The 13262-nt window shown below is 36.2% G+C and overlaps 1 protein-coding gene across 4 annotated transcripts in view; it reads right to left on the reverse strand.

Annotated features, from left to right (window-relative positions):
* Positions 1-13262, reverse strand: part of NCBP1 (nuclear cap binding protein subunit 1) — a 41041-nt gene that overhangs the window by 10178 nt on the left and 17601 nt on the right. For 3 of the 4 annotated variants that reach the window (XM_082468628.1, XM_082468630.1, XM_082468629.1), the window contains 10 exons: positions 12855-12976; positions 11854-11923; positions 11172-11387; positions 8675-8772; positions 7869-7932; positions 6320-6430; positions 5180-5244; positions 3731-3793; positions 3415-3489; positions 1344-1447 (listed from right to left, as the gene is read on the reverse strand). In XM_082468628.1, coding sequence (XP_082324754.1) covers positions 1344-1447; positions 3415-3489; positions 3731-3793; positions 5180-5244; positions 6320-6430; positions 7869-7932; positions 8675-8772; positions 11172-11387; positions 11854-11923; positions 12855-12976 — 988 coding nt within the window. The remainder of the gene's footprint in view (positions 1-1343; positions 1448-3414; positions 3490-3730; positions 3794-5179; positions 5245-6319; positions 6431-7868; positions 7933-8674; positions 8773-11171; positions 11388-11853; positions 11924-12854; positions 12977-13262) is intronic. The other variant, XM_082468631.1, reaches the window with a different exon arrangement.

The raw sequence follows: 13262 nt of genomic DNA on the forward strand, positions 1-13262 counted from the left end.
CTTGGGCTAGACCCTGGAAAGAGAACAGGAATCAGAGAACAGAAAGGGCTTAACAGAAAGGGCTTTCTAGAATGGGATAATGGCACAAAGGCAAACGCAAGAAAGAGAAGCATAGAAAAAATAAAAAGAAGTGGGCCTGGCTGGAGTGGAGGTTCGTTTGAGAAGAACTGACAAATCATAAAGTAGGAATGACAGGAGGGCCTTAAGTGTTAGGCTGAGTTATTTCTATGGAAAAAAAGAAAGCTCAGTGTTCAACAAAAGTCTGAACTCTCTGATATCAAAGACTGTATCTTATGGTTCTCTGAGCCAGTACAAAGCAGAAATCAAAACTTGGCACTTACAAGTACCACATCAAGCTTTGCTTTTTCAGGAAAAGACAGTGGTCAAGAGCGGGGCTGCTCAGTATCTGACTCTGGGCTTTACCACTCAGAAGCAATCTCACTGTGGCTTTACCTCTTTGAAGCCATTTCCTCATTGTAAAATTCGTATAATAAACATACCTATTTCTCAGAGTTGTTTTAAGGAATAAGTGACATAGTAACATAGGAAATGTACTTAGCATTGGAAACAACTGAGTTTATTTCAAGGAAAACAGGTGTAGTGTGAGGTGCAGGTGGAGAACCAGGGGTGCAATATGAGAAGGCAAGGGAGAGGAGTGAGTTTCAAGATGCAAAGAACTGCTACACAACACGAAGTGGAAGGCTCATGGAGGAGCTGTGTTCGGTGCCATGTGAAAAGACTAACTTGGAAACTCCACACCTAACTCTCTACCAGTGCTCACCAATGTACAACCTTACCTTCATTAAGTGTAAAGCACAAAATGGCATATCAAATTATATAGCCCCCTCCCGATTTATAGTGCAACCTCAGAAATGATGTGACCAAAAAGTAAGAAAAGCATGTTTAAGAATTTACTTCTAGAGGCATACTGCGGGTCAAAATATAGTCTATATGCACCTGTGTTCCCACACCTGAACTGTTACCAGATGTTAATCAGTTCAAATAATCTCCATTGCCATGACAAACATATTTTCATTTTATTAAGTTCTGGCTATAAATTCATCTTGCTATACTTAGCAACATTTAAAATAATGTCATGGATATAACATTATAAACAATATTAAAAGAAAAAAGTAACAAGCCAGTAATAACTAAGTAAATCATAATAAACCTTCAAAATGATGTCAGCAAATAAAACAATAGAGGTTAGTGAGAAATCACCTTTCAAACAGAAAATACAAACCCAAGAAGAGAAAAAGTTCACTTTCTCCACCTTAGATAACTGACTTAAGAGAATACTTGCATTAGTACCTTTTAAAAACAGGATTTGTTTTATTACTTACTGCTACTTTCATCTCCATACTTGTAAATGCAGGTTGGGTTTGCAGGACATAGAGTTGAGAAGGTAGGAGGGACAATATCTAATATACGCTGATGGTAAGACAACCTACAATAAAAATAAGAGCCTCAGAAAATATCATTCATCAGTTCCATTCTTCAGTAACATCCAACTTACCCAGAAGGTCACAATCTCCCAACACCCTGGACTCAGGTGACAACCAAGAAATAAAAGGGGACAAGTCTTTCAAACTGTTGTCTAGGCCAGCACCAGAACTCAGGCCTTCTTCAAAACTTACTGGTTTGCACTGAGATGTGGGCCACTGGGTCCACAAGCCTGGAGGCCAGGTATGTGGGGTGGTGATGGTGGGGTGGGATGAGGTAGAGGAAACAGTTTGTATGGTTGGGAGACTGGTTATACTGCAGCAAATAAATACTTATTGAGACTAATGGGAACCAAGTTTCTTAATGCCTGCAAAGGTATTTACAAATCATGGCAAAGGGGAAGGCTAGGAAAAAAATGAGATGTTTGGTTGGAATTGGAGGGATACACACATCTAAGTGGATATAAAAATAGTTACAGATATCTGTATGTGTGTGTGTGTGTGTGTGTGTGTGTGTGTGTGTGTGTGTATGTGTGCAGAAATATATTCACTACCCTTGTCCATCCAGAGGGCCTAGAACCAATGACACCCCAATAGCAACAAGCACATCAAGTGTCCAGACCTTGCTTCCTAAGTACCATGCTCCGCTAAAAGAAACTTGGGCTCCTTGAATAAATAGATGATTCCAGGGAAGGGGCAAGGAAACACAAGATAAGCCTGGAACATCTTGTGCCAGAAATAAGGAAATGCTCAATGAATGGAGGGGGACATTAAAGAAGAAAAAAAAAGGACACAGGAGCCACAAGGGACTCCCAATGGACAAATCAGGGACAATTTGAGCATCAAAATTAATAATGACAGTAATGAATTAGAACCCACTGAATGAAATAGTCCCTACTGATACATAAACACAGGAATTAATAAATAAATGGGTGAAAAAGGAAAGCTCTTTCTTACAGTAGAATGCCAACTAATAAATGTAGAGAGAATAATAGACAAAGAGAATCATCACTTGGCAATTACCACAGTGGTGACAGATAAAAGTACAAGCTGTCAGTGGAGGTCTGATGAAGAACAGGATGTGACTGTAACCTCAGAGTATTTCCCAAAAAATATTAATCAACTACAAAGGGAAAAACGGTGAATTTAAGTTAGAGAAGCCTGACATGGCCATGTAATCAAGGTTAACATCTCTAGTGGTGGGACAATGCAAGACTTAAGTCATGAGGGCACATCAAGGCAACACAACAAAGTAAGGCCTACATTCTTTAAAACTGACAAGGACATGAAAGATAGAGAAAGAATAATAGCTGTTCAAGATTGACTGAAGAAAATGACAACTAAATGCTACACATGTTCTATCCAAGAATTCTGGACCAGAAAGGGAAAAGACATTGTTGGGATGGTTAGCAAAATTTCAGCAGCATTTGTGTATCGTATAGTGGTATTACTGTATCAGAGCTCATTTCCTGATTTGGAGAGCTGTATGCTGGTCATGTAGGAGAGTGTTTTTGTTTTGAGGAAATATACAACCGACCATTAAAGGATGCTTGGACATCATATCTGCAACTTGTTTTCAAAGGGTTCAGAAAAAAACCAATATAAAGGGTAGATTACATATACAGAGAGGGAAAAAGGACTAGGACATTAGAACAAATGTAGTAAAATGTTAACTAGGGAATCTAGATGAACACGATACAGAGCTCTATTTTGGCAATTTTCCTGAAATTTGACATTTTTTCAAAGTCTATTTGACAAAAAAACCTTATTGGCTTAATTCACATAGAGTCCAGATGGCATGGTTGCCCAAGTTTTTCAGCCTAAATCTTGATTACAAACTGAAAGGGAAGAGAGGTAGGTACTTGGATTTTAAAAATAATATTCTAGACATACATCACAAATACAGAGAAGGGAAAAATACCCCCACAGAAATTAGAAGACCTAAGCCAAGGAGAAAACTCAAAGAACTTACCTCATACATTTTTCTAGAACTTCTCTTACAAACTTTGGTTTGGGACTTTCTGGATCTTGAGTAAGACAATCTGACCTAATGAGGAAATATAGTTTTATAAGTTCTTACACGTGATCTGCACCTATACCTAACTTGTACTTAGCTACAAATAGTTCCCTTCTACCTAAATTATTACATTTATATACATATCAAAAAACCCTAAATCTTTCAGACCGTGAAGAAGATTGCTTTTATATTATAGTTTTAAATATTAACTTTTAAAAAAAATGGTAGACTGTAGAGAGAAGAAAGATATAATGTACATAACACTGCTTACCAATCTTCCCAGCTCCAACGGAACTGGAAGTTACTTAGATGATGGGAAAACCAGTTAATAAACCTATACAGAGAAGTGGGGTGGGGGGGGACAGAAAAGGATGAATGGTTGCAATTTATAACAGGAACTTACATAAGCCTTCAGACAAAACCCTATTTCCCCCCTACCTACAGCTGTACTTTCTCCTGCCAGTTACCCCTTTCTGTGCAAATCCTGTAACTCACCTTCTACTTCAAAAAGTAACAGTCCCCAATCTCACTTCTCCTAACAGTGCTATCCTTTTTAAGTGAATAATAGATATGATTCAAGTGCCTGTTTTATATCAAGTACCTTATATATGTTTATATAATTTAATTCTCACAATAACTTCTGAGGAATGTATTATATTCCCCATTTAACTGACAACGAAACAGAGGTGTGAGGTGCAAAAATAAAAAAGATTAAAAACGTTTTATAAATGGACGAGCCAAAGTACAGTCTCTCATCATCATGCCACACCCTTTCACCACAAACAACAAAATATACCATCAAAGCCCCCTTTTCTCTTAACACATCTAATCTCTCTGCCTAGATAGGGATCACCTTAGTAGACTGTATAACATTGTGAAATTTTTAAGAGCCCAATGAACACTTGCTGAATGAATGGCATAATTGGGATGCCCAGCACAACTGATGGTTTATTAATTAGACTGGGAAAAAAACACAGCAGACACCTTCTTAAAGCACATCCCTCATGTATCTATAATTTCAGTCATTAAAATTACTCAAGATAATAAATAGGTCAACGACACAGGATAGCCTTTACTGATAATTTTCAAATATCGCATTTGAACAGTAGACAAGACAGATTATGGAAAATGTTCAATATCTGTCCTGATCTACTTTGGAAAACTGACAGAAGAGAGAACACCAGCTAATAAAGGTAGTACACAGACCTCACCCAGCAGACGACAACGGGTATGAAATTACCACAGCTATAAAAATCCAATGTGGCCTTTTGTATAAACTGAGTCTTGGAGCTGTAGTTACATAGTAGCTAATTATTTCAGAAGCAGATACTATTCATAAACAAAAATACATATATATTATATAAACACAAATATACAGTATTAGACTCTGCTTCTACATATAGGTTAGCATAAAGCCTATTTTAAAAGCTTACCTACCCAATTACAGAGGGAAAAGTGTAACCATACATACCAAAGAACCAAACAATGCAATTAAAGAAAACCTCAGTATGGGCATTGTTTCATATTGAAAATTAAACTAAAAAGTGTAATGTTATAACAATTATGAGTTTTATTATATAAAGGATTATTTGGGGGAGGCAAGAAAGAAAAACCAACTTGGAAATTCTTAAGAAGGCGAATGTTTTCCTGATCAAATTCTTTTATAAAGTACAGGGAGCAGAAGCTAACACTCAGTACAGAAATAAGGCAATTACTATACCTGTCTACGCATGTAGTATTCATCGTGTCCAAACGCATGTATAACATTTCAGTTGCCTGTGCAAGCTGTGGATTTCAGGATAAGGAAAACTATACTCTCCTTGAAAATAAGCTGTGATAGAAAAAATAAATAACATTTCTTGAAGTCTATATAATGACTAATAATGCTGAGCTTCGTTTCAAGTAATTGATCTTTGAGGTATCAATGATGTACATTTGATGTGTATACACCCGTGAAATCGAGAAAATGAACATTTACATCATCTCCAAAAGTTCCCCATGCTCTTTTGTAATCCATTCTCCCTTCTTCCCCTCATTTATGCCCCCAAGCAAATATTGGACTGCTGTCACTATATTACTTTGCATTTTCTAGGATTTTGTGTAAATGGTATCATATAGTATGAATTCATATTTGTTTGGCACCTTTTATTCAATATAATTATTTTGCAATTCATTCATGTTGCTGCCTGCATTGAAAATTTGTCCTTTTTTTATTACTGAGTAGTATTCCACTGTATAGCTGTAACAAAATTTACTTATCCATTCATGTATTGATGGATATTTGGATTGTTTCCAGTTTTGGGTTATTACAAATAAAGTTATGAACATTAATTCTCTTGGGTAAATACTCCAGAGCAGAATGGCTGGATTGTATAGTACACGTAACGTTTAACTTTTAAAGAAATGCCAAACTGTTTTCATGAAGTGATTTAAACCCACAAGCAGAAATATTTAATAATCTCTTAAAGTCAGGCCAAAGAGAGTACATTAAAAACAAAGGAAAGGGGGCTTCCCTGGTGGCGCAGTGGTTAAGAATCCGCCTGCCAATGCAGGGGACACGGGTTCGAGCCCGGTCCAGGAAGATCCCACATGCCGTGGAGCAACTAAGCCCGTGCGCCACAACTACTGAGCCTGTGCTCTAGAGCCCGCGAGCTACAACTACTGAAGCCCGTGCGCCTAGAGCCCGTGCTCTGCAACAAGAGAAGCCACCGCAATGAGAAGCCCGCGCACCACAACAAAGAGTAGCCCCTGCTCACCGCAACTAGAGAAAGCCCATGCACAGCAGTGAAGACTCAACGCAGCCAAAAATAAATAAATTTATAAAAAAACAAACAAACAAAAAAAACAAAGGAAAGGATACAACTTGGGGTAGAGAGCCAGGCTGAAGTTTACACAGTTCAATGAGAAGTGTTGTGTACATCACATCAATGTGAGGGGGTGCTGGAAGTTGAAACAGCTCTGCAAATATCACCTACAAAGGAATCACAAGTCAGAACTCAATTCAACAGCTATCGACACACTTCTACTATTAGAAACACCTCAATGTTCTAAACTCTAACTCTATGGTATTCATAATAAAAAAATTACTTTTTAACCTTTAAAATTATGCTCTTTAAAACACAAAGATCTACAATTGAATACTGTAATGAAGATTTCTTATCTCTATAACTCAATCAAATAAGAATATGCAAAAATTAATGCTTAGTTGATATTTCCAGAGAACTGTCCAATTTCAACTCTGGAAGTATCAGAGTTAATTCAGGGAGGTACAGTTTACTGGGGACTCACAGATCCACCAGAGTTTCATTCCTATAAGAAGTAAAAGTCCTTTGTAGACTCGGAGGATGGGAATAGAAGATAGTTAACTCATTCTACACTGTTACTATATTCTTGGTATTCCAAGACTTTTTTGCCATGCTCTTGTTCACAAACTTGTTTCCATCCTCCTTATATAATTTGTGGACCATCTACCTCGACTTCTAGAGCCTGGTCTGCATTCCTTCTTCTCATTCCCATCTCCCACACTTTTGTATGAATTTCTACACATTTTGCAGATTTAAAAATATGACTTATGTTTTGCATTTCAATTGACATGTCAGTGAGTCAAGTTCATAGCCTAAGCACACTCTCAAGTTCTATAAAGAGAACAGATGCAGCATTTCTAAGGAAGTACATAGGTATAGTATGAATAAAAAGTGAATCAAATGATACATAATTATGCTCACTTTGAGTAGTTTAACATAGATGAATAATGCAATTGACAGTTTGACCCACGTGTCAAGTGAAAACACTGTTTTTTGGGAAATAAATCTCTACAAGGTGTTCAACTACGCTACTAATATCATTCTTCTGTATGACTTCATATGGAATCAAAAGCATTATCTATTTTTTTCCACTTCCAAAACAACTGGCTCTTTTGATTTCTAAGAATAAATAAGGATTCCTACTTATCCCTAACCTGTGATACAGGAAATAATACACTAGTCAGGGGTATGCTAGTAATAAGAGGCCAGATAAACACAGTTAAGGATGGGTTATCTGCCTAAAGAATACAATATTTTAAAGTATTTAAGCCTCTTATACATCTGTTAAGTGGACAATGTATTGACAGAGTTAGAGGTAACTTACATTATCCATGATAACTATTCATGAATGAAGATATACTATCAATATATAAATAAATTATAGGCAACTCAAAATTCCATTTGTACACTGGGCTTAACCTCCTCTTTTCTCTTTACTAACATGGCTAACAGAGCTCCAAAACTGAAAGCAATTTCCTCTCTTCTCTATTAATTTTCAGCACCTGCCAAGTAGCAAGAACAACAAAAAGGCCAAGAGTAGATTACACTTTACAGTCAACAGAAAGATTCTGAAACTTAGAAACAAGCTCCATTTGGAATGCATACCTCAACTATGTGGTAGTTCAAGGGGATCTTGTTCTTCCCAGGATAACTCACTAGCTGTGCAGCACTATAAAAAGTGTAATTTAAGTTTAATGAGTACACACAGATATATGAAAAACCAAATAAGCAGTTTCAAAAACAGTGTATGTAGATATAAAGGAAATCTTTTCTGAAATGTTCTAGATTTCAGTTACTTCACTTAACTACAGCACAGATTATTTTGTCTACCATAAGGAAGCTCTTTAATGCATGCAAAACTCCTTGAAAGATCAAAAGGAATGTAAGTAATAATAGTAAGGAAGTATACTCAGATCTACTAACTTAAAATGTTTTCTAAGGTAAACCATTCCCAAAATACTATATTCCTTTCCATTTTAAGATCTAAACCAAAACTTTCCAAGGTTTCAGAAAATATTAAAAATAAACTTTTCCAAAGCTTGATGTCTAACTGCTAGGAAACAGCAAAACGATTAGTATTCATTTATTCCCACAACATTCATACCAAAAACAGCTTGCCATTCAAGTTAATTTGTCCAGAGCACATGGCAAATATCCACACAAAAGAGCAGGCATCATATGCATATTACTATAAAGCACTATAGTACTATACAGCATCCAGGAGAGTACTATTTGAGGGTGAAGTGCCTCCAGAAAGCAAATCAAGTGTTTTAGAGATCGGTCTTAGCAAGACAGGGCATCAGGAAGAGAGGAAGATTTTCTTACTCTTAACGTACATTTTGCTCTTACTAAATCATCAAGATTGCTACTTTTTCTCCACTCTAGTAAAAGTACCATGAAAAGCATCTTACCAAGTCTTCCTTTCCTTCCAGTGGGACTTAACGATGCAGTGAAGATTCTCTTCTATTACAAATCTTTCCACTGAATGACTCCCTGGCATTACAGGACCCTGGAAAGAAAACCAAGTGCATATACTCCAGACCTAGACAAAATATTATTTTTCATTTATTCAACAAATATATCAAAGCTTATTATGTTCCAGACACTGTATTGGATGCTGGGGATAAAAGTTCACAAGTGTGAAAGCTCTGTATTTCAGCAAATTTTGTTGTGTTCACTTATGTCTACAAGAGAATTAGAATGTCAGCTATAGTGTTTCTTCTACTACATGTGACACTGTACTATCCTTGCCCAGTTCAAGTCTTAAATGAAGCAAACTAAATAATTTTTGTATATTATTAGTCCTATACACAGTTTATTTTTTGAAACCATGGGACTGGATTACTTCCATAAAAAACATGGAGAGAGGGAAAATTTTGTCTCGAACACTATGTAGACATAAAAAAATCATGTATGCATTGAAAGATATCCACACTACGTTGTTTTAAAAAAGGTTAAAGAACATTATCTACATGATATTGTTTAATTAAAAAAATACGCATAGCAAACAGTTTCAATGAGTTTATTTACTTATTATTTATTTACTACTTAATGGTGACTTTTACTTTAATCGACGTTATCATTTCTAATTAAAAAAAAAAAAACAAAACATTTTTTGAAAGCCCAGAACAAAAAAACCAAATCCTCTTCAAACAGATATTTTGTATATTTATGCTCTTCTGGCAAAGGATGATGGGCACATTACAGAGGCAACACCAATTAAGTACAAATAGTACAGGAGAAGCAAATTTTGAGGTGCCATTCTAATGTTCCCCTTGTACAAATAAGTACCTAATCACAAAGATTCTAATAGCCTTATTGTAAATTAGACTTCCAATTATATATACTCTAATTAGACCATTACATAAAGTTGACTAAAAGCATTTTATTATCTATGCAATATTGCAAGTGGGTAGCAAGTTGATAATTTTGTATATATAACCAATTATCCAACAACTTTTTACCCTGAGATAGAGTATACATACGCTAAAATTTCCCTGGTCATAAGCAACTTTCCGTAGAACAGAAGAGAGAAGACAGGGAAAGAAAACTCAAGTTTGACCTACGGTGGTAACATTGGTTCTTATGCCAGTGGTTCTCAACTGGGGGAAATTTTGCCCCTAAGGGGACATCTGCCAATCTCTGGAGACATTTTTGGTTGTCACAACTGACATGCTACTGGCACCTAGAAGGCAGAGGCCAGGGATGCTCCTAAGCATCCTACAATTCACAGGCAGCCCCACAACAAAGGATTATCCAGCCCGAAACATCAATTGTGCTGAGGCTGAGAAACTGCTCTATGCTCACTGGAATGTACTAAGCAACAGGTATAGTACTTTAGCCAGGCGAATTTCTTTTCAGAACCAACCCAGTGATCACTGTGCTTGCTGCCTGGGTATTAAAGTTAAGACAGTCATGGGCTTCCCTGGTGGCGCAGTGGTTAAGAATCCGCCTGCCAATGCAGGGGACAGGGGTTCAAGCCCTGGTCCAGGAAGATCCCACATGCCGCAGAACAGCTAAGCCCGTGAACCACAACTACTGAGCCTGTGCTCTAGAGCCCACAAGCCACAACTACTGAGCCCATGTGCCACAACTACTGAAGCCTGTGTGCCTAGAGTCCGTGCTCCGCAACAAGAGAAGCCACTGCAATGAGAAGCCCGCGCACTGCAAGGAAGAGTAGACCCCGCTCACCGCAACTAGAGAAAGCCTGTGCGCAGCAACGAAGACCCAACTTTGCCAAAAATAAATTAAAAAAAAAAGTCATTCAAATGCAAAGGTATAAAGTAACTAAAGCCCAGTTAAAATGTAAATTTTTATATCAAATGTTAATATCAAAATTATACATTTTCTTACTTGCTAAAGTATAACAGCTGTCAACAACCTGACCTCATAATAAAAAGTATATATATTTAGGAACTATAAAGTCAGCTTATACTAATCTTTGGGATTTTTAAATTAAAAACACTTTATTGAGCATTCATCACGTGTCACATACTGTTCTATGCACTTTATGTATGTTAATAATTTAATCCTCATTACAACTTTATGAGATATATACTATTATTATTCCATTAGGAAACTAAGGTAGAGAGGTAAATAACTCACTCAAGATCACACAGCTGGGCTATGACTAAGCCAGGATTAAAACCCAAACTACTTGGCCTCTCAAACCTACACTCTTCAATTGTACACCGTGCTGTCAATTTACACTGCCTAAATATGATTTCTTGAATAATGAGGGGATACCATTCACTGAATTAAACTGTTAACTTCACTGCCATTGACCCTCTTAGATAATAAACAACTCAAAATTAAAATGTCCCATAGGCATAATTCAAACAAGATTAAACCACAATTACAACACAACACAGGCTCTTTGAAAGGCACTTTTGTTGGTCATGCATGTACCTCAGGATCATCTGTGTAATCAAACATTCTGAAGATGACCCTTGGCATCGGGTACACCGAATCTTCAGTGTGAGGAGGTGGTGTGAAAGGAGGCAAGTTGTGCTGCAGTGCTTCACACAGGATGCTGTCAAAGGCAAGATAAGGTCTTAGGATGTGCCGCTCCTGCCAGCGATCCTTTTTCAATTTCTGAATCTGGGCCCAGAGGCAATCTAAATACTAAAGACAGATTAATTTTTAACAATTAATAGATATTTGGAGGCTAGATGAAATAACATTTTGACTAGACAAAACCAAAAATCTACTGCCTTCTAAAATACAGGATACAAAAGCAAGCTAACTTACAATTAAATACAGTACTAAGGAATACTGCTAAGTTTCTGTTTTTGTTTTAATTATTTTATAAAGTCTGTCTGGGGCTGTTACCTCTTATATTTTCAAATTGGGCATTTAAATAAAAAATACATCAACTCTATGATATCTGGAATCCCCAAGAATAGGGAATGTTTTCATGACATTCTAACATTTATTAAAAATCCACTATATGCCTAGGGCTATGAGGAGCTGAACCCCTGATATGAAATGTGAAAACCCAGCTAAGGTATAAAAATGGGATGATTTGAGTATGTCACAGAGATAAGAATCTACTCTGTGCTTGTATCACAAGAGACTGAAATCAATTTACCTCTTCTTGTGGATGCGGTTTCTCTGCAGTCCATACTTGTAACATGGGCACATGAGTCTTCTGGCGTCTTCTAAAGGTAAGAATGAAAATCTACATTTAGGTTTTTAAAACATGAAAAGATATTCAGTTGCTTTCATAATTAATAAAATGCAAATTAAGGGAGTGAAACATTTTAACCTATCAGATTGGCAGATATTAGAATCTTTGATAATGTATTACATTGCCAAAATGTAGGCAAATACAGGGTTTCAAAAACATCACTGGCAGAGGGCTAACTGATATAATCTCTTTAGACGACATTTGAAAGAGTATAATCTCTTTGGAAGGCAATCTGACTAAATCTATCAAAATTAAAATTGTTAAGACACTTCAACCCAGCAATGCCATTTCTAAGAATTCACATCACCCCAAAACATATTTGTACATGTACATAAAGATGTATGTACAAGGATATTCACTGAAACACTGTTTAAAATAGCCAAAGACTTGCAATAGCCTCAATGGCTACCAACAGGAGACTAGTTAAAGGAATTATGGTGCATTAAACGACTGGAATACCATACAGCTATTAAAAAGAATGAGGTAGAACTAAATATCTTATGCAACAAATCCAAACTATATTAAGAGGGGAAAAAAAGCAAGTGTGTATAGAAGAACAATGTGTATACTGGACTATCATTTGTATAAAAAGGGGGAATGAAATATTCAAATGTTAGCATATTCATACTCTTACTTTCATTCTTTTGCAAACATCTATATATTATTAAAAAAACAGTACAACTTTTGAAAAATATAAAACATTTAAAAAATCATTTAAAGGTACCTTAGTGTAATGAGAAAGCAGATTTTTATCTTTAGACTTCCTTTAGCTTTATTGTAACTAAGTAGATATTAACAATATCCAAAGAATTACCTATTAATAGAAAATGAAACTTATAACAAAATTCTTCTGAAAAAACTTAAGGGGACATAAAATCATTACCAGGCTGCTGTGCCCTTACTTAAGATAGCTTTCAGTGTTGGCAAAGATTCGGTCCATCTCTGCATCTTTCTTTTCGTACAACTCCTTTCCAACCCAGGGCAAAGATGATAGAAATGCATACACGTACCAATCCCGGCGCACCTAAAGAATTTTTTTTAAAAGGTACATTTAAAATAGGTGCTAGTGAATTTTCATTCATATTATATTTATTCCTGAATGAAATCCTATGGACGCAATTCAGTAGGACTTAACAAAGACATCTGGCTCATTTAGAGCATTTTTAGATATATTAGCTTTAATCTTACTAGACAGAATCATTTAACTAACGTACAGATGTCACGAGAACCCACCATTATACCAGTTGACTTAACTTTTAGACATTAAGAATTTATAGTGTGATAAATCTACTGTTAATCTTCTGTTTTTA

This window comes from Balaenoptera physalus (assembly GCF_965194825.1).
Source record: "Balaenoptera physalus genome assembly, chromosome: 7".
Classification (NCBI taxonomy): Eukaryota; Metazoa; Chordata; class Mammalia; order Artiodactyla; family Balaenopteridae; genus Balaenoptera; species Balaenoptera physalus.